This window comes from Diuraphis noxia, unplaced genomic scaffold, assembly GCF_037042655.1.
Source record: "Diuraphis noxia isolate RWA-SAM2 unplaced genomic scaffold, SU_Dnox_SAM2 contig0001, whole genome shotgun sequence".
NCBI lineage: Eukaryota > Metazoa > Arthropoda > Insecta > Hemiptera > Aphididae > Diuraphis > Diuraphis noxia.
The window spans coordinates 75,737,644-75,761,581 of NW_028301711.1; the positions used below are offsets into that span (position 1 = coordinate 75,737,644).

At 27.9% G+C, this 23,938-nt stretch overlaps 1 protein-coding gene across 1 annotated transcript; it reads right to left on the minus strand.

The window, feature by feature from the left end:
• Nucleotides 1–2,423: 2,423 nt before the first annotated feature.
• On the minus strand, nucleotides 2,424–21,790 carry LOC149061719 (piezo-type mechanosensitive ion channel component-like). The gene is made up of 34 exons (XM_089215083.1): nucleotides 21,727–21,790; nucleotides 21,273–21,368; nucleotides 15,440–15,577; nucleotides 14,936–15,377; nucleotides 14,724–14,859; nucleotides 14,485–14,607; nucleotides 14,169–14,408; nucleotides 13,864–14,094; nucleotides 13,585–13,733; nucleotides 13,234–13,525; nucleotides 12,932–13,102; nucleotides 12,705–12,840; nucleotides 12,464–12,642; nucleotides 12,177–12,378; nucleotides 12,010–12,099; nucleotides 11,804–11,948; nucleotides 11,555–11,740; nucleotides 11,155–11,309; nucleotides 10,790–11,089; nucleotides 10,499–10,728; nucleotides 8,797–8,888; nucleotides 8,464–8,707; nucleotides 8,209–8,393; nucleotides 8,029–8,151; nucleotides 7,803–7,941; nucleotides 7,509–7,687; nucleotides 7,277–7,438; nucleotides 7,088–7,214; nucleotides 6,725–6,960; nucleotides 6,028–6,224; nucleotides 5,514–5,777; nucleotides 2,894–3,149; nucleotides 2,616–2,739; nucleotides 2,424–2,552 (listed from the first exon to the last, which is right to left on the minus strand). The coding sequence occupies exons 1-34, from the start codon at nucleotides 21,788–21,790 to the stop codon at nucleotides 2,424–2,426; spliced, it is 6,162 nt and encodes a 2,053-aa protein (XP_089071209.1).
• Nucleotides 21,791–23,938: the final 2,148 nt, after the last annotated feature.

The following is a 23,938-nucleotide window of genomic DNA, read 5'->3' on the forward strand; positions in this document are numbered from 1 at the left end:
TGAACAAATAAGAAGATAATGAGCAACCTTGTCTTACTCTTCTTTTATTTTTTGCTGTAGTACTATGTTTTCTTACCTCTATTAAGGTTTCTTTCTCTTTGTATAGTAACACAGCTGAACCCGTGAACTTCGTAGCCCGTTAAAAATCATACCTCTTGAATGTCTCAAACTGTTAATTAAATTCGTTGTTTGTGATCATGCTAGTAGTATTTTTTATACATATAGATAGATAATGGTTAAAATATACCTAGTAATAAACTTACACTGATAATCAATTTAGTTTATCATTATGTAAACTTATTCGTTTTGTCTAGAAAAGTCTGACAATTCAAATATTCAATAGAATATCTAAGTTTGTCACTTTTTAACTTAGCCTATCTTATGCCCATAGGTGCATAGGCGCCCGCAGGGGGGGGCAAGCTGGGGCATTTGCCCCCTGACTTTTTTAAATTGAATGTTTTAAGATAAATTACTATATACTATACAACAAATTTAAAGTATAAAATAAGTTATAAATATAATATATTGTATACGAGTATAATAAAAAAGGTTATTATTTTAAAACACCTAGTAAAATTATAATATTTATCCTAAAATCCTAACATTCCCCCCCCCCCCACAGAAAAATATCTGCGGGCGCCTATGCATAGGTCTAATATATCTCTGTACCAAATTTCGTCGCAATTGGTTCATTCGTTTAGGAATGCATAAAGGACAAACAGACAGAAATCCATTTTGATATAATATATAGATATGATACTAATAAGTACGTAATTATAGTTTATAATCATCGCATTTTTTTTTTTTTAATAAACTATTTTAAATATTGTTATGTATATAATATACTCATCTGGACCTTTTTAATTTGGACGTTTTCACCCCGACTCATTTTACCACGATTCGATTATGTTACATGGCGATCTAAAATTTAACTCGCCGCATGGGCCATGAATCATATTCTTGCATACTATTTCATAAAGTATAAGATCTCTGTCTTTGTTCGGTATCTCGGCAGAAATAATTTTATCAATTTCATCTGGCTGAATTTTTGTTTGTAACCACAAAAGAATGTGGCAATGTGGCAAACCTCGTTTTTGCCACTCAACACTGTAAACATAACAATTTACATCTCCGAAAATACATTTATTTTTTAATACATGCATAAAAACTTAGTTTGAGATGAAAATTTCTAGAGATTATATCGTGTCTATCAAACGACTTTTGGTCTTGAAATAATTCATTTTTTATTTCCGGCCATTCCGGGTTGCATGTGAAAGTAATAAATAAATCTGGACTGCCAAATTTACGAACATAAGTCATCCTGATTTTTTTCATGCATGTAACGCGGGGAGCCAGTAAAAGAGGAGGGAAGAATTACTTGTTGCCCCACGTTATTAGCATTAATATTTGCATCATTGTTAACATCATCTCGGAGGTGAACATAAACATCCGCTCGTAGTTGTTTTTGATTGTTACGAATAAAGTGTAGTCTTTCAGAAATCATTTTTGCAAACATATCTACGGCGAATTGGCTGAATAATGGTTTGTAATAATGTTCGAATAGATATTTGATCCAACTCTGACATAAAATATATTTGTAAAAATTTAGCATTATTTCCAATTTCGGGTAATAAACTACCTATTAAATGATGCACTTGACCCAGAATTTTAAAATTGGGCATGAAGTTCCCTTCGGCTATTTTGTTTGCTCCAAACGATATCATTTGAAACAGAGTAGGTATTATACCGTCTAGAATTATCAAGGAAATGTTTTGATAGAGGGTGAGAATTATCAATTAAACTTTTAATTAAGCCTGGAAGATCCTTCAATCGGTGTTAAACAACTTTTATGGTAGTAAGAATCATCTTTGACGCGTTTGTTAATAAACTTATTGTTCTGCAGTTCTTGCATTTTGTGGAATTTTCTTTTTTAGGGATTAGTACAATTTTGCTTTTGCAAAGTCATTCGGAATCTGTCCCTTTACATTTACTCAATCATTTCAAATAGCTTATTATTCTATATCCTTTCCAACGTTTTTTAATAATTCTGCTGGGATGTCATCTACTCCTGCCGCTTTGCATTGTTTTCATTCACTTAGTGCTTTAACGAATTCGCTTTCTGTTATAATTGGACCTATGTCTTCTGTGTTTGACTTAATTATATTTTCAATATTCTTGTCGGCTTACTATATGATGCACCATGCACCATTATAGCTAAACAAATGTGAATTATTTATTTATTTAGTATTTAACAATAAAATGAATATTGATTTATTAAATAATAACATTATAATATTATGTTCTGTTTATAAATCTGTATAATTCGATAAAAAAAAAAAATACTATAATTTAATTAAACTGGTCGAAGAAATACATTAAGTTTTATTATTAATATTTTATAAAAAGCATGTTTCTTGCATATTCTATTCTGGTCGCCTTGTATAACGAATCATCGTTTCTGGTGATCGAAACAAATATATTAACATTGCGTATAAATCTTCTTCCATTTCATATTCTTTGAAGAATCTCACCATATAAATTTCGTAACAAAGCTACAAACATTGCATTCTACTATATAGAAAAAGACATATCCAAATTAACATGCTTCATGTTACTTGTAGTATACGGTCTGGATAAGGTGTTTCGGTGTATCCCAATTTGAATTTGAACGATCGAAATATATCAAATGCCAACTTATATCCAATATAAACTATAATTATTGTGTATAATCCAGAAATTCTGAAATAAGTTTAGTTAGTTTATACTCGAATAATTGTTATAGTGTACATACTACAATATATAGAGTTAGTTTCACAGTATAATTATTTAATAACAATAATGATGGTACAATTAAATTATTACATTTTATAGATGTTGAACAGTAAAAAATTACCCTTTGTCGTCTAAAAACTGTATTGTGCTCGAATATCTATCGCTAAACACATATATATTATATATTGTATCCACATGAGTGTTGTTAGTTGTGCCCAAATTTATATCAATATCAGCGCATGATGAATAAGGCAACTTTCTCAAATAATTGGTCTTTTCGTCATTGCTCGGACATATTTCTATTAAGTCCCACCAATACGTTAATTTAGATACATCGTCATAATGAAATGTTAGACCAACGTCCATGTATGGTTTAGCTATAATATTATTTAACATTTTTTTAACTTTGTTTATTGTACATCTATTTGTTTTTAGGATTAGATGTTAACAAATAATATACTCCATTATATATAAGAATAACCCGCAGCCGAGTGTCACATTCTCAGGATCATATCTTTATTATTAAAAAAAACCATCTTGTAATTAGCAAACATTAATACGGAAATCGATTTTTTGTTTGATGCTGATCATCAAAAATAAAAGCTTAGGTATCTAAAAGTTGAAAAAACCTATAATTTGTCAAGGTGTGTGGTACCTGACGAAAATTGTTAGCCACCCAAAGAATTATTCATATATCGTTACAAAATAAAAAGGTAACTACTTATATATGATCACAAATTCACACACTATACTAGGTATTTCTTCACTTCACCTAAACTATCGTAATGCTACATATTACAAAGCAGCGTAGGTACTGCAGAATTACGTCCTACTCAACGCAATGCAGGGGCAGGTTTTATCACTCACCAAGGGGGGGGGGGGCTTAGAGGTTCAAAAATTTAGTTAGTTGTTTTTTAAGTCTATATAAAATTTAAAATTACAGATTATATTTTTGAGTCCCTCGACCCTCATAAGTAAGTCATTGTTTTTTCACAATAGTGACAAATTTTAAATAGTTACATTATTGGTATCAATTTTAATCTGAAACCGTTTAAAAAATATAGATTTACAAATATAATAAACAACAAAAATTAGCTATTTATTTGCACTTCTGCAGACTGTCGTTTGAAATTCCAGCTATTTTTGTACCATTGGTGCTCGATTCTCGTAATAAAAAAAGATAACCAATTCTTTATAAACAGTACATATATATGTATATATATATACATATTTATTACTAACATTATTAAACTGGGCTCCACGTGGAGCCATATATATATATTCATAATAATATTACACGTCATGTCAGTCGTCGAACGAAAAACAATCTAAAAATAGCTTGAAGCCTAAATATTCTAATATCCATAATTAATAATCATATTCATCAATGACGATTGACGATAAAATTATAATAATTATTAATACATATATCAATATATCATAATACTTGGCTTTGTAAAATAGTTAGCTTAGTCCCAAGTTAGACGCAATGCCTAATCGTTCAGTTTAATTGGTCGCCATTAGGTCGACATTGCTACTCGTACACTGCTAAGCTGCTCAGTTTTTATGTAAAAATATATAGAAAAGGAGAAAGAACTAGAATCAATTTCATGACATTTTATAGGAACTTCAAAATAAATTTCAAGAACATTTTTGTTTTAAAAAATGTAATCCAAGGACATACTAAATTTATAATTTAATTTTCACAGCAGTTTAGAATTGCATAGACTTTTGGGAATCAAATTTTTTTCTTACTGATAGATCAGAACATTCAAAGCATGAAAATATTGACAAATATTTAGGTACAGTACATGAGGTCAATTTTACGAGGTATTAATAACAAAATGTGTATACCCTTGTTATATATACCTATTACCTACTGATGACCAATCGAATTTAAGATGATCATAAGACAATACTAACTGTATTTAATAATTTTACAATTGAAAATAAAATTTTGGAAGTAATAAGAAATTTAAAAGAATAAAGAACTTCGATCAATGCGATCAATGACGTATTTGAATTAAATTACTATTTGTAAATCCATCCTGCTTAGTGTTTTTTTTCAGCCGAAATATCTGGCATTATATTCAAAAAGAGTGGATATTCATAAAGTTTAAGATACTCGATTCAGTGGGTCATGGAAGACGCTAGATTTAATTTGCTTTGAATTATAATAGAATTCCAATTTTGTTTAGACACACGAATTACTCATACAAATATTATACTATAATCAATATGAGTTGTTTTTGCTTTTCAACAATCCCGACCAAATAATATTTGAACAATCAATCTTTCGAATCTTGAAAATATAGCATTCGAAGTTTTGAATACATGACCCTTGGCCTCCTTCAACCTCCCCATCAACCCGAAATATGATTGTTTAACGAATTCTACTAAGAACGTAGTTCAATAGTTTTATAATTGTAGGATTTGTTTAACAATTTGAAACATGAATTTGTAATGAATAAGCTATAATGCATATAAATATTTAAACTGAGCCTAAATTATTTTCCAATATGTACGTATTAATAATAAACAAAAGGTAAATAATTGATTTAGTAATTTAAAAATTTAAACTTATCCTCCACTTAAAATCAATCTCGATTGCGCCACTGTGATACAATCATCATAGTTTATACCTATTTATTTTCTATATCTTATGGACAGAGTACACAGTTTGTCAATTAGATCGTATAATATAAGTAAATAAGAAACTTTTATAAATACTGTAGACTTGCATGGGTTATGTATCATCAGTTCCGATTTTATTGCCGTTTCGGTGGATTTTAAATGAAGTACTAAAAATTTTGGTATTAGGTTGGGTATGATCACTTGCTTACAAGAACCTGTTAATTCATTAGAACTACTGTTTAATATTTTTAGGCATTCATTCAGTATGGAATGAACGTAATCTTCCATCATAACTGTGTTTTTTCCGCGGCTTATCTTAACACCGTCGTGATGTGTCAATGCCCATTCTGCTGAAATTTTAATACTGGAACCTGTTGTAGTAAATGCAAATTTAAACATCTATCATGAGATTTAAATAATATATAGTTAATAAACTTCATTCTATTGAAATGTGAATGAAAATTATTTTTACTCAAAAATCAAAACAATTAAATACTAATTCGACATAACTATGATTTAACTTCATAAAAGAATATTTAAGGTAAATATTATTGTATAGCTTACCTATAGTATACCTACCTCTATGATAATGATATTTTTATATGAAAAAAACGTTAGTACCTAAAAGAATAATCTTTTTAAACTTGTTGAACTCATAAGCAGTAATGGGCCATGTATTTATCCCCTGCGGTATTGCGTTCATTGAGCTTATTTCGTCAAATTCGTATTGTTCTGAAAATTCCCGAATATTGACTTTATGTATTTTCGATGACTTATCGTATATGTCTTTCATTAATTTAACATCCGATCTATCTAGTCTGAAAATTAATATTTCAAGTCATATACAAATACAATATATTTGTAAAACTATTAATTTTCTTGCCTCGGTTTAAGTTAATAATTGTGTATTTTATTTTATTTTTTTTTTATAAATATTGTACATTTATATTATTTTTATTTATTTTGTAAGGGGAACCCACGGCAACGGTGTGGGATGGTACGGTAGGGGTTATTTTCGTATATTTGTTTGTAGGTTTTTAAGTGGGTAGGGTTGTAACACGTGTATGTGTGGCAAGGATATGTTGCTAAAAATCCCGGGTGGTCACCCATCCGGGAGCTAGCAACTGCTGCCGGTACGTGGGTACGCTCAGTGCGTTTCCGCAGATTGAGCGTACAACCACGCCTCACCAAGCCACATTGATATTATTGTATGCATTATTGATAGCAGTTTATTTTATGTATGAATTTTTGTTTATATTATTTTGTTTGACTTTATAGTAATCTATTACATTAAAGATAACTTAATGTCTTAAAATACCTATGTATGTCATCTGACTTAGTGGAGAACACAGTTGAATCTTCTCCAAATGTTACAGTTAATTCCATTGAAGATGGTGTGTCTGGTTCACTTTTAAACATTGAAAACCATACTAATGGAAATATGATTATTGTCAATATTGCTATTATTATCCCTCCACCAATAAATAGCTTAAAAATCCAGGATACATTTTCGCCTCGTTTATTATCTACTAATTGACGAAAATTATAAATGCTCTAAAACATAAATAAAGCGCCATGTTTATATTTAAATTCAAAATGATTTAAAAATAAATTACAATTTATAAGTAAGTCCAGTCGCATAATTAATTCAATAAGTAATTTATAATAACTTTTCTTCTACCTTAACACAACACGCATGGGTAAATAGTTCATCCATTTTGAACCATTCCATAATTGTCAACGACGAATCTGTCCATATCCAATCCAATACTGTGCGGATTTCGTGTACAAATGGACAATAGTAATATCTTATAAATATAAAATTATTTATAATTTATTTATATTTTATCAATAATTTCAATTAGTTTACAATTTGTAAGCCATCAAATTGAATATTGTATATCGTGACCAAAGAAATGAACTTGCGTGCCGATACAAGTACCCGTTTCTTATTTGGTAGGCTGAAACCAAAATATATAAATGCGTGATGTATAGAGTAAGTTGTTCCATTAATTTATTATTTCCCATGTCTCTATAAGTGCAAATAAAATAACTGTTAATATTTAATAAATAATGATCAATACTTAATATCTGACACTTACTCGTAATTATATAAAGATAATAATATAAATGATACATAGAATATGTGAAAAATTAGTTTCCCTTGAACATAACGCTTAGCATAGAACCATCGATCTAAAACTATGATTATTGGGTACACAAAGATTGATGAATGAAACATTCCAGATATTCTATTGAATGCAACTGATTCCACGACTGTCTGAAAAATTACAAAACCGTATTAATTAGGTACGCCAAAGTCTGAAGTTAATAATTATTTCCTATACTTCTAATAATTACTACTAATATCTGCAATTTTTATATTATTTACTTACACTTGATTGCATAAGTGATAGAGGTAATTGTATGGCAAGCAACAAGAGCATAGTTGGATACACATTCACTGATCCTTCGGTGTGATCTTTCTTAAGGTTTAGATAAAATTCATTTATAGGTCTTAAATGAGTTTTGATACTTGCAAGGTTAATTCAATATTAGACATTTAAAAATTTTAAATTTAAATTAAAATAATGTTTTAAAATATTACAATTATAAACATACTTAAACATTATCAACCTTAATGATGATATGTTTACATTTTTATATTTCAACATTTTTTTGTTGACAATCCATCCTTTAAGATGATTATTACACGTCCAAAGGCCTAATCTTACTAATGTCCGTCTACAAGTTTATACTGTCAATTATATTGTAAATAATTATGAAATGATACCTACTTACCTGTGTAGAAACAATAGTAATAAAACAATTAGGTCTGTTAGTATTTTATTTGGGTAATTGCCAATTCCAATGCGGATAGTTGGATACAAATAAAACTCTGCTAAACTTGTTTTCTCTAGTGTTATTTCCTCTTGTATCCACGGAATCTCTTTAAAAGAACAAATGTACTTTATTAAGCCTGTGATCTGGTAAAATTAAATATATAGGTATTAGGTAGTACACATTTATGGCTTTTGATGCATTTATTTCATTTACTTGCATGTACGTGATTAAAACAATCCAAAATGTTTTAGTTGGTCTGGGTACCGATAATTGTCCCCACAACAATACCATCGTTACAGGTATCAATGAAATTATATCGTTTGAGTTTTGAACTGCATTATAAAGTATAGAGAAGTAACATAACACATGTGTAGACGATTGTATTACATTCCAAATTGCCAATATAAATTGTATTGACCAGTGCTTATTTTTGTTAATATCTTCGTGATAACGCATACTTCAAGATGAATCAAACAGTGAAACATATTAGATAAAACCAACATAATTAATGCCAATATTATATTTAGTTAATAAAAATATAAATACTCATAGTCTGTAATGTTTATAACATTTTGTATCGGAGTCCATAACATTGCAGATCCTTTGTGTTGACCCAATTTAAACAGTTCTGAATCTTTCTATATTAAAATATCAGTAGGAGAATAATTCAATTAATATTTAAAAAATAACATATATTTTTTCCTTAGTTTAGCATATGTTTTTTTCTAAGCTTTAATAATTCAGAAAAAAATATCATCACTTTTTTAAAATTAATATAATTTTTGTGCTTATATTAATAGGGGAACAATTATTTATTTTTCATGATATACTGCTATAATTTATAAATAGGTACAATATATGATTGTAACCATATGTAAATTAATATTTTCATGACTTGTGACACATGAGTTAATTCCAGTAATATTATTTTTAGTTCCAAAGAAATAAAAAGTCAATTTAATCATATTTTGCTTCATATATGGGTCAAAAAATTTGTCTGACAAAAATTCTATTCACATATTATTACAATTAATAAACCTTAATTACTTCTATTATAATATTTACATAATTATATATAATAATTGCAATACTGTAACACACAAGTAGGTAACCCTACACGATATACTAATATTATACGATTACATCATATTATTATATCATAGTTGGCATGCATAAACCTACTATGACATGTGTTAAAACTCAATTTTCCCAAAAAGACTAAAAATAAAACAAATTACTGAATACCTAAAGAAACAAATGAAACTTTATAAATTATTAAATACTTAATTCAATAATAATCAAAGTAAAAAAATTCTATGTTTGTGTAAATAGAATAAATAGAATAAAAATGTACTGTCAGTCCTCAGTATAGTTAACTATCTATTTCTTTCTCATATAGTTAACAGTGAATTAACAAACTATCGATGAAAGAACACTCGATCAATAACATTTGCATTATATTTTTAATTATTTAAATATCATGAATCGATCTGGCCTCAAGGACAACTTAGCTAGAGAATGCTTACTGACGCTAGAATCTAACTAACTGCCACATAAATTAATTGTACCTTATGTCCTTATCATTACAATATAATATTTGTGGTGGCGTGAGTACCTATCCATTACACTAAGATATATTATACACAAATAGAGAAGCATTTAACAGAATTATGACACATTGTAGGTTTGATTATAGTATGGTTTTTGAATATAATTGGTGTCATACATTTTTAATCACATAGAAGATATTTCATTAACGACTTAAAGTATGTAACTCATGAGAAGTTTCGTTTATTGTTTTTCATTAATTAAATTATTAGGATAGACAATAATACTTACTAAGAGATATTCTCAATTTAAAGTTTATTTTTTCATATTTCAGGTGTACCAAAACCACAAAATCATAGATTTAGCATGTAGGAAGTTTTTTAATGACAACAATGATTTACAATTTTAAATCATTTTTACCAATATTAGATAAAAATATTGGAATGTATCTGATTTACCCCATGAGTACATGTCATTCACCACATTCTCCTAACTGACCTAATTTAAACTAAGTGGTAATTAATACACCATTTTAACTCTCAGAGACCGATTTGATGTACATTTTATTAACGAGGTGTGACCAGATGAAAGCAATACAAATCTGATATCATGGTTGAAATAGAAAAAAATAAATAGGTAGTAATATATGACTACATATTAATATAATATGTACATAATAATGATATAAAATTAAACCTACCATTAGTAACTTTTTTTCTGCATTTAATGTTTCCATTATTTGCCTGTGTTCTTCAGAATAACTATTCATTTTTTCTGTTAAGTGCATCACAAAGTAAACAAACTGTCGAAATAGCCATGAGCCATTAACTGAATCTCCATGGTATTTAGAAAATATATTAGTGTCATATTTTTCAACTAAATCTACATCATCATAAATTTTTTCAAACATGAATTCACCATCTAAACAAGCTGTATAATATCCATTTTAAAAAAAATATTAATATTTCTGAATAAAAATATCAAAAAATACCTCTGGAATGTTTTGATTGTGTTTTACTTAATCGCTTTTTTGACTCTCTAATATTATTAAGTTTGACTTTGATTTTTTCCAATGAATCTAAATCTATTTTACGATTTGAGTCTTTTTTAGACTGTTCCCATGCATTGACTATATGGCACATTTTATTAGCAACTACAGCTACTACTTTTGTGTCATCAATTAGTTTAAGAAAGTAGCCACTTTCGAAAAACCGTCTTTGAAACAATACCAACATAAATATAAATACATCCAAAAATAAACCAATATCATTTTTGAATGTTCCACAGGTTTCTAATTTAATGATTTAATAATATTAATATGAAGAAAAAAACAGTTAATTAATAAATTAAATTTACGTTTTTCTGAAGTTTGTACTGGACAAAATATTGAAAAGACGCGCATAAAAATACAAGAATGCCATTTCAAATAGTTTAAAACTAAACATCCTAATAAGTGTAATAGTACTTTAACAAACATCACTGTAATAGTGTATTTCAATAATCCATTCCAACTGAAAATGAATACAAAAAATAAAATATTTAAATGGTATCAACAAATTTATTAATTGAGCATTTTACATTATTATTATTTTATAGAACACTAGAGTTATGTGCATAATAGGTATTATAAATATGTAGTTACATATTTTTGCTACACAATTTTTTATGTTTGAAATGTTATTCTTTATTTTTGATTAATAATACTAACTTACAATTATATTTTTAAATAAATTGAAAACTTAAATAGTTTACTCACAGTTTAAGTATCATGTTTAATGGCATTAGGAAATAGTAAGTACCTTTCCAAAAGAATAAAGTACCAGCACATAAATATCCGAGAGAAAATATGTTAACATTACTTGTACCGGTCCAAAATATGAAAAATAAAATTAACCACATAGAATTATTGAAAACAATTTTTTTCAAAACGTCCAAATATGATCTGAAATTAGACATTTAATATTTAAAATATAACGCATTTTAAAAGGATTTGATCTAAACAAACTTGGTTTGGGATAAATAATCGGGAAAATATTCATAGGACGTATTATTATTCTCTTGAAAATGGTTTCCATGTGATAATTGTAACCCCTCTCTTTTAAAAACTGCCAATAGATGTGATGCAAAAACTAACAATATAAAATCAAATGCTGTGAAATAATAAAAAGTAAATTTTCAATTTATTTAAGTTTTCCATACTCAACATCTTACATGTTAATGGCCGTATCAAAGCGCTATAGCCTACATCATATAATATTATTGTTGAATTATTTATAATATTGATTTTTTTCCATTGAATTTCTGTAAAACATTTTAAATTTAAAAATGATAAAAAAACATGATATATTTTGAAAGATGCATTAAATTACAAAGCTTACCAGAGTTGTGATTAAATGTTGTTTCAATATGTAACACATACTTAATTATTATTACTAAGTACACAAATATTAAAAAATATGACCAATAAATTGAAACTGTTTGTCTGCTTCTAACAGCAAATCTCAAAAGCCATAAAGCACATAACAATGCATACACATCCAAAGACAAATAAATCACAATCACAATAGTAGTAAAAGTTATCTAATTTAACAATTTTTATTAAGTCAATTAATTTATTTATCAAAAATGTTTGTATATTTTAATAGATATTTAAACAGTTTCTTACCTCCAAGCCGAATAGAAAGAATCCATTGTTTGCCAAGTACATGATAAGTTCTGGAATTCCTTTATTTGTATCAGTAAAAGAAATATTTGGAAAAATTAATGATGACGGTTTTTGAGGGTAGTACTTGAATTCCAAATAAACCAATATGATTTTTTGTAAGACCATTACCGACAAAATTACTGTAAATACAAAATTAGTAGGGTAAGTTTATTTAAAATAAATATAAATTGTCATGACTTACAGAGCTCATATGCTAAGAACTGAATTAATAATTCATTTGTATCAATTTTTTTCATACCAAATAATTCTGCGACATTTAGTTGATGAGAAGTAACATTTTCTTGTAATTTGACATGTTGTTCATCAATTATAGGTAACTATAATGAAAATAATTTATTGTCTAAAAATATTAACATACATTTTATATTCATGATCTAATTGTGTATCTTATTAAATATATTTTCTTACTCGAAATTGGTATATAAACTTTTCATGACTAATGTATGATAATTGGTACACAAGTGTAACTATTAAATTCAAAGCAATGTGTAAGAATAATATATTTGTTATAATTTTATTGTAATCCAATAATATCCATAATAACATTGTTATAAGTAGTATTAAATTCAATAAACAAGGCTAAAATAAGTAAAAATAAATAAAATATTTAAAACATGAAATTATTGTATTTTTTCACGCATTATTATAATATAATATTTCATTAGATTGATAATTAAAAAAACCAAAAATAATTTATGAAATAGACTTACTTTACTCATGATCAACAACATCACTAGTATGATTACTAATTTATTAAGATGTACATGAAAAACTAATACTAAAATATTCAATATTTTTGATAAAAACATTTTCTTAATTAAATGAGCTTCAATTTTGTATGGCTCTTCATTAGTTTTTGATATATGAATTGGTATCTTTATATTTAAAGAGCTATTTAAATGTTTGTGAAAATATTGAAATTGAACTAGAATAGTAATTGAAATCATAGCTGGCACAATTGTTTTAAAGGAGTCTGTCTTGTCCAATCCAATACCACATTGTCTTTAATTATTTAAATTAATTAATTAAAATATTTATAGAAATTAAACTAAAATATTTACAAGTCATTTGAAATATGTAAATGTGTGATTAAGATGTCTGCAAATCCAGGTAATTGAAATACATATGTTATAGTTATCACAATTATACAATACAACATTACTACTGTCCAATATAAATACAAGATTTTACTCCATACTTGAAAAGATACCTACACAATTTTTTTATATTTCAAAAATAAAAACATTACCTATTAATTAACTTTAACCTTGTAATCACAAATATCTACACATAACTAGGTAGGTAGATATTTAAGATCTTACATTAATAATTGTAGTTACTTGAAAAACAATGAAAAATAAAAGTGCTAATGTAATGTAACCAATTTGGATCATGTTAATCTTATGATATCCAACAAATCCATATGTGATCATAATAAAAATAATTGTTGCAGGCCATATGTAAGATATGTAATATTTTAAATTTGCTGACCACAATCTCAGATTCCCCTCATTCAATTTGTATTGATCGACTTGGTCTAATGCTATCCAAAATGTTGCAGTAAATAATGTCTGTAAAACATGAATAACTTATTTTACATTAATTTAATATATTTGTATAATTAATTAAATAATTTAATACTTGCCTTGATCAAAATATCCAAAGATAAGTGTTTATAAAAAATCCGTTCTTTAAAATATAAACCAAACACTTGTTTCAGTAGATCATTACCAATAACAATGTATGTATATTCACAAAGAAGCGTGATAATAGCAAGTAACAGAATAGTTATGAGATTTCTACGAGAATTTAAAGACATCCAAAAAACTGTTGTCCATAGCAGCATTATAAGTGTTAGCCATCCAGGATAACAAATACACCAAACCTATAATATTAAATTGCAGTACTAAATATCTATTAATAGTTTCACTACACAAAAGTTTATTTAGAAATAAACTTACTAGAATACAAATCTTAAATCCTATAGTCTTTATGCCCACCAAAATGATAGATTTTAGTTTAGATTCATTTGTCATTAATATTTTTGATTGTGTTGAATTTTCTTTGGATGCATTTTTCGAAATCTAGTTCATTTAAAAATATACTCAAGTTAAAATAAGTATCATAAATTTGATAAGATGATATATATATATTTTTAAAACAAAAATGTATAAATCAAACACAAATAATTTTTACAAACCATATTAGAGTATGCCCATAACATATGTTGTTGAATAATTAAAAAAATTGGTAATAAATAATCATTTAACTCAAGTTCAGGCAATACCTTGGATGTATAATGTTTAGGATTATGAAAAGCAATCAACCCAATTTGTCTGAAAAGTTAATATTTTTTAATTACCAAATAGATACATAATGATTAACCCAATATTTAAATGATCTTAATTTTACCTACTTTGACTGATATTCATTATGATATTTTGAATCCATTCTATATGATAAGTAAATAACATAAATATATGGAGACTTGTATAGAAAAATATTATCCGAAATAAACAAGCAATAGTTTTATTTGACAGTTTAAATAAAACAATGACTGTTGTAAGTACTGTAAACAGTATGTAATAAACACAAGAAGCAAATGAAGGGACTAAAATTCCGCTTAAACACATTGCAGCCAAACATGAATACTTTGAAACCAATATTAAGTAATAGTTTTTCTTGTAAACAGGTATACTTATTGAAACATGATTGGTATATGTGTCAATTTCATCACTTTTAGGGAAATAATATAAAACTATTGTAAATATAATTAACAATACAGCATCCAGTGTCACATCGAATGCATCATTAACCATTCCTAATGTCTCTAACAACTGCCCAATATTGTCATCTGAATTGAAGAAATTAAATAAGGATCTTTTTTCATGTTATTATGGAAAGACAATTACTTACATGAATAATTCATATTGTGTTGATATCCAGATATTACATTGGCCATTATTATGCAAATAATTTTCAAAACTAATATAATTAACGTTGTATATACCATAAATCTAATAAATAGTTTGAGTCGATTACTCTGAAATATATCTAAAAATAGAATGTTAACTGTTAAAAATCATTGGCAATAAAAACAAAAAACTTGTTGACTTATCATTCAGAAATATATATTATGTTAAATTATTTTTATAAAAACTAGAAGCAATAACTTTTATGTTTAAATGTAAGTATTATGGTATTAAGTGTTTGGTAATTAATAATAATTATGCTTATTTTATACTCAAGATGCCGATAGAACGCAAGTCGGCCGCGTATAGAAATTCGAGTTTGGAGAGCGTGATTTCTCCTACCAAGCGGGCTATCGGTATGCGTCGGGTGGCATCGTTCGCCTTTCGGACACTCGCGGTGACACGTTTCTGGCGCCGCCGACTTGCAATCTCCCGGTGATTGGAGTACAGTGTTACAAAATATCACTAAATTCTACAAAAAAGCCTAAAAAAAGCTAAAGAATATTTACAATGTATTAATATCTAAATTCAATGCATACTATTTATTAAAACTACAATAATATACAGGTTGATTTTTTGAACATGCTCACCCACTTCATTACCTTACGCAGAGTTTCAAGTCTAGAGCAGCAAATATTTCTACCAGCCCACTTTTTCGATGAAAGCGGTATACTCCATTAAGTCAACATTTTTAGTTTTAACTCAAAAGACAAAATTTAACCTTTTTACATTTATTTCAAACATTTTCATTTTTCCTCTCGGACTTCCTCTACACCACCATTACGTTTATATTATAATGACTAGCTGTCTAGCTGAACCCGTGCATTTCGTAGCCCGTTAAAAATCCTACTTCTAATAATATGTATTAAACTGTGTGTTAAATGCTGACCCGAAAGACGTTGTCCTGTCTTAATTATTATATAATTGGAATCGGTATAATTAATGAAAAACATATTACAAAAAAAAAGTGTTCATTATTCTAATGCATTAGATTATTTATTAGAGACAATTATTATCATAATTTTTGATATACAACATTCTTTGTTTTTTTTTCTTGCGCGTATATAAGCGTATATTAGTTATATCAGGTACCTACGTATATTCGTGCTGCCGCAATCGATAAATAAAAGACCTAAACTTTTGTAGAAAATAAACTTAAAACAAACAAAAAGTACCTATTCCATGATAATTAACAAAAAAATGCGCTCGGTAAGAATAAAGTTTTATTATTATTTTTGATTAATTATACATGATGTTATTTACTTACAAAACAGAGTTTTCCTGAAATACTGGCTATATATTAGGTTTCATTTTGATATTGACAGACGCACATAGTTATGATACAGTCTGCTAATCAATTTAAAGCTTTCTGATAAACTATATTTTTAGTTTTATTTTGTAGTGCATAAATAAACAAAGATGACGGTTTTCCGACGCACGAACACGCGACGTATAATAATTGTACATGCGCGAAACATGGAAGCTCAAAGTTTATTCCGCAAGCTTCAAACGACTGGCCTTGCGATTTATTTATGGTCATCGCAAAGGCCAGACGTATTGGAAATTGTAAACGTTTAAAATTGAATGGTAAATCTGTTGGAATTATCGATATACGCGGCATCAATATATTTTCTCCTTGATATTTACCTTTAATGGTTGTTGTCTCAATGACGTTATTCGTCACCTTTTTCACAGTCAGTCTTGTTCCATTGCACAGTCGAGGTTGATTAATGTTACGCAGCATGATGACAACTAATCCTACTTTAGCTGCAAATTGTAAAGTTAAGGTCCAGGCAATTCCAATGAATTTAAAAACTCCGTGGGATAACTGACTACGTCATCCTGGTTCATAACGTTGTCGACTGATTTGAAGGAAACCAACTGTTCCGGAAGACAATTCTGAATGGTTGCATCGAGATCCTCGACATCTTTATTTTTCGCCACCAATATTGCTCGTTCACCATGCAAATTATGGTTATTGAAGTGTTGAGCTATATCTGGGAAAACACGCTGAATAAACTCTTATTATGATTCCGTGATGTGACAGAAATCTGTTGGTATTCTGCTGAATCCGCCCGAGATGTTAACTGTGAATTTATTATTTTCAACGTCTAACAACTGCTTTACAAATACATTTTCAGTTTCATTTTGTTGCAAAAAAACTCATATGTTAGTTATTAATTGTAGTGTCTTTACATACCGCCACAAATTCGATGATTTTAGGCATGCGTTTAGTTTAGTTGATTTAGAATAACCTGAAGTCTACGATAATCACTAGATAACAGAATCATGGCTCCACAAAAAATATTTTGGCTGTCACGAAGATTTTTCAACATTCTGTCCAGTGACCTCTTATGGCCATTGTGCATTCATCCCAAACAATCAATTTGCATACATGTAGGATCTTGGCCATTGCACTATTTTTGGCGATGTTGCAAATTGTTGTTTCGTTAGGCTGAATGTGCAGTTTGTCCGCATTCTAGTGTTGGCTACAGCTATTCCAGATGAAGCCAACGCTAGAGCTGCTATCTGATCCTCTCCAAAAACAATGAAATTGAGAACATTTTTCCGGTTCCTCCGAGAGCATCAAGGAAATAAATTTCCCCAGATCCACTATTCATAGCTTCTATCAAAGTGTCATACGCAATTCTTTGTTGTTGATTTAATTATGGAACACTTGTACGAACTGTTTGGACCAATGCTTCAATATCGTACTGTTCTCTTTGCAACTCGTGGTTTAATGCATAGTGCATACAATGATTGAGTGCTGTCTTCCCAAACACTACAATACTTTATTTGTCATCAATAAAAACATATCTTCTATCATGATTGTAATATATACATATAATTGTAAAATATAAAAATATCGCATTGTACATTTCTGCAGTCAATTGTAATGTAGGATTAAAAGTTATTATTATTATCACGTACGTAGCGGTAATCACAAAGATAAAAGGATACACTCTTTGTCTGAGGTACCGATCGACATAGATGCTAGATAACCATATTAGTTAACAACTTTTCTATTATCAATCTACATCCATATATATATATAAATGTAAAAAATAATAAGACCTTGTTATTTATTCACTTTTTAAATCTTCTCTAGACTTCCACAAATAATTCAAGACCAAAATTAGCCAAATCGGTTCGGTCGTTCTCGAGTTTTAGCGGGACTAACGGACAGCAATTAATTTTTATATATAGTTTTATATAGATTTAAAAATATTTTCAACAATCAATATTGCTTAGGTATGATAAAATTAAGAGGGGAAAATTTAGGTACGAAATCGCGGAGCTCGATCATTTGGATGCGCGAAGGAGTTACTAAACAAGTTTATTATTTAAAAAAAATTATTATATTGTGTCTAAGTGGGAAATAAGCAGTTATTTCAGATGCATTGTCGTAGAAACATCGTTTAGTAATTTTATCGTTAATTTTGTGACAATGATAAAAACTTACATCTACGATCTACAAATGTCACAAATAATATAATAATAGGTTTACGCATAGACACATTCTTTAGTCTGCAGTCACCTTTGTTGCACAATATTATATAGATTTACTTGTTGTAGTCCTAGTTTACTAGTTATTCAACTATACAAGTTTTGTAAAATGTTTTTTTTTAAAGTGAATAATATGTCTTGCCGTCTTGGTATAAAATTAATTCAATCCGTGACAAAATGCTGTAAGTAGTAGAAAGTTACATACACAGAATTGATAAATGTAGTGGAATAATAAATATTATTATTTATTTATAAATGTATTAACTACTATGGAGGACTAGCAATATTAAGGCCACAAACGGCTGTAATAAAAATCCATGTCATAATAATTACCTGAAGCATAAGGAGTTGAACTGACACGACGTGGATTTCGAGATACTTGAAAGGTAAAATAAAATGTTTAATTTATAATACCTAGTATAATAATAATTATAATAATGTATACCTTTTTATTTATCAATTGATTCATTAAAACAAAAGTAATAAAATCAATAGAAGTATAAATTATATTATAATATTATTAAATATTATTTTAATAATAATAATAATAATAATAATATTTTATTAATTATTATATATTTAAGAAAAAGTGATTTCAAATCTAACAATATCTGTTCCTTGGAGTTTCCACGAAGTGAGGCGAACCCTTGTTTCTTCATGAATAAAAAGTTGCAATATATCGAAAGTAGAAGATGCTGTTCAGAAAGATAATGAAATTGGTACCGACATTACCAACAAAGTTTTCGGAAATTTTTCGGAAATTTTTCTTGAGAACAAATACAGATCAATGAATGACGGAAACGATTTTTCAATAGGTAATTACTTTTTCATATGACTCACAGACTAAAGACAACGATTTTCGGATTTTGCGTAATACTTTACCAGCATCCGTAGGAACAGAAATGATGTCGCATGGGCTATGAGGAGTAGGGGGTAGTACTATATAATAACCCCGAAATGACCTATATTCAGATGCGATTTGACCAAGAGCACCAGAGCACCTTCGCGCTAGTTTGTTTTCTGATTAATTAATTTGGACTTAGAATAATTCGCGCAACATAATATTTGGATTTAAAAAATAAACGAGTCAAATAGAATATTTTCCAGACATTTAGAATATTATTATTATTAAAATTATTATTGATATTATTATTATTATTATATTAATAATATTATTCACTGATCGAATTATTTAAGTCTCTTTTAAATAAAATAATTTTACTTTGCAATTGTGTTAATGAATAAAAGTACATTTATTATAACTTAAATAATTGTTCGAGTCATTACAAGAGTCACCTTATTCATCATCCTTGGTTCCTGACACGTGTAGGCGACGAGATCACTATAATATAATATACATGTTAACACCATATTATACGATTAATCCAGCCAATGGCCTCGGGTAGGACTAGATAGTCCAGGTATACCACAGACAAAATACTTAAGAGAAATCGTTTAAGCAATTCTGAGGATAAACACAAAGAGCAACTTAAAAAAATGGAGATCATTGCATAATATATCAGTAGACTTTTTTATAGTTCTGAGAATAATATATATAATATTATATATTATATAGAGTGACATTATTTGAGTATATACAATTATACTACTTATTGATAGCTAATATAAATATACAAACATGTATAATATTGTCATACAAATAATCAGAACCACGCACTTTTATATCAATAACAAAATATAACCACTAGGCGATTGTGCGAGCGTGAACGTTGTTATTTCCTGGAAGCTCGTACGAACCCATTTTACGCTAACCACGGGAATAGGATTATCTTATAATTAGAAGAGGAGAAGTAAAGAATTATTCTTATATATAAGAGGGACCCGAATGGACCAAAATCAGACGTGAGCTGATAGAATTAGTTTTGAACAAAAAATCCCAATTTTCCCGGTGCTTAGATTTAATTTCCCATTGAAAAAGATACTGAAGTTTAAAATCGAATCTCTACTTCAATTTCTTGTCATTTACTCACACACAAAATGAAAATAATATTCTATGTATCAGGTAGGTACCTACAATAAATACATTCATCACTCCGCTCAGAATCTAAAATCATATTATTAGAACTAGGTAATGTATTTTAAAAGAGAAAAATGGGAGTAAGAGTATGCTTAAAAAATCATCCTGTATAATGTATAATAGTTTTAAGGATCCTAGCATTACCAGCGATATATACTAGTATGCTATGATACTTTTAGGTGTTTAAACATTATTGTTGCCCTAAATATTATATTTTTCTGTACATACATACCATTTAGATTGTGATGTTTTGAAGTTTGAAATAGAGGAAAACAAACAAGAAATATTAAATGAGTCATTGAAAAAACATTTTGTCTGAGACATACACCTGTTAAAACACGTCAAAAAGAGTGAATTATTTTAAATCCAAACCATAAATTGTTATTTTACCTTATGTGATGTAATTTATGACAGTAAAATAACTATACATTTATTAACTTTTGTATAATTATTAAATTGATGACAATAATTGTATACTAAATAACAAAAAATTATAATAAATGATGAGAATAGTGACCAAAGGGTGGATTTCAAGTGAATTTTAGAATACCTTTGGTAATAAAACTTTTATGTTTATAAATTGGTACAAAGTAAAGAATTTTAACATTACGTTTTTAGATTTTTTCGTATTTGTATGCATATAGTATAATAGGTACATAAAATAACTCATACGAAATATTACTTACTCATATATAAACATGTTGTTATAATCAAACTGATTAAAAATAATGACTTGTTATTATTCTTCATACCTAATGTGCAATATTGTGTTATTACATTAAATCAATATTTTATGCTGTTTGGAGAATTTTAGATACCTATTGTTTATTTTAAATTTATAGAATAAACATTTTTAATACTTCCATGGTAACTCATATAAATATATAATAACTTTGTATTTTTTCTTATTTAAATAAATTCCATTTGTTTACAAAATTAAAACAATAAGTGATAAGGATAACAAGAAAAATATAAATAAAAATAAAAACATTAATCAAATGAAGAGAAGATCATTCAGTAACAGAACCCCAAAAAACTTCTTTAATTTTAAATTTTTTTCCATAATTTAGGAGATCTCTAGATCATCAGTTTAATTCTAATCGATGAGGATAGTTTCTGGTAATGTGAAAAAGGACTTATTTTTAATAGAGTGGGTTTTATGGTTATTGATTTGTTAATTTGAATTAGGTGAGGTTAATTTAATAACTTTTATGGTGGCTTTTTGCAAGCTCATTCACTGTTTGGATTTTTTGGTCGACATGGAAGAATGAATTTGTACAAGTTTAAATAAGATGAATGTTTTAGTTGGGCATTTGGATGCCATATATGACCGTAATGGTCTGATGATTATTTTGGCATTTTGTATAGGTAGCGGTAATTTATTTTTAAGACTCAAGTTAGATTTTAATTGTGGTCTAAGTAGATGAAAGTGGGAGTTGAGTTGTTAACGTTTTTGCTTAGTGTGGTTAGGACTGGTAGGCTGGTTAATCTTTTATTTAGAGCAGTGGTTCTCAATCTTTTTGGATTCATGTCACCTTCATCCTCGAGAACCCAATACTACGTCTCCCTAACATCAAAATTATAATAATATATACAAAAAATATATAAAAAATATAGTACTCTTGTCACTCCTACATTGGATCCATTTCACCCCGATTGAGAACCACTGATCTAGAGTGATACCTATTTGACATAAGTATACGTATAGCTGTGTCGTCAGGAAATAAGGTGAGGAGAGTTTGGTTTGTTATAGGTTCTTTATTTTTTCAGCAGAGAATATTATATTAAAAAGTATAGATGAGATGTTACTATCCTGGGGTACTCCACCTTTAATATTTTGAACAAATGAGTAATTAATTTTTTTCGAATTGATAACGACCGATTTTCTAGATATGATTTTATTATTAAAATATATGGTGAGCGAGAAATTGTTTTGATTTAAATAGAATATTGTCATATCAAGCATGGTTAAATGCTTGGGATACACCTAGAACTACCCTCAGGGCAATCTGTTTGGTCTCGAAGGAGATTTGTAATTCTATGGATTTGGTGGACTGTGTTACGTTTGCGACGAAAACCTAATAGGGATTTACACCAAGTTGGTTAATTTTTTGACATTTAATTTCATATCCAGGTGAATTTTTGGCCAAAGCTTATGAATTAGTAACATAATTACAAATGGAGAAATCGGTTTTGTGGGAAGAAATATAGGCAAAGGTGAAGACGAAAATGAATTTTCTTATTCTAGTGTAGAATAAATAGACGAGGAGAGAATATTAAGGACATGTGATTGTTATGGGAACACTGTATTATCAATTATCATTATAGGTATGTATTTATTATCATCAGTGTCGTGACAAGAACCATATCATATACATGATGTTGACTTGTAACATAGAACGTTGTCACAATAAACACATTATTCTAAACTCTTCTTATTATATTATTTAATAAATATAACAGTGATTACCAAAAAGATTTGATTTCTCTAAATCAGATATGGTTAATTATTTCTCATATAATGTATGTTTAATTTAATGCATTTGATAGAATTAAAAGTATAAAAATCATTTTTTTTATTTTGACAAGAATTTTTTAATGATATATTATATGATAAATTTGTTAACGGTCCCCGGCGGCCCTGTTTTCGTCCAAAATCAACTTTTTGGTTTTTCCCAAATTACCTTGTTTACCTAAACTCAAAAAAGAGCGATTTAGTTTTCGTCCAATAAAACATTATTCATAGTAAACAAAAAACATTTTGGATACCATTGTATTTTTTTTTTTTTTTTATTGAAAAAGTTTTCTAATCTTTTCGAATTTTCAATAAGAAGAATAGTATGTTAATAAAAAAGTATAGAAGGATTTTATTTAGGCAAACTCAATGCATTTTTAGTA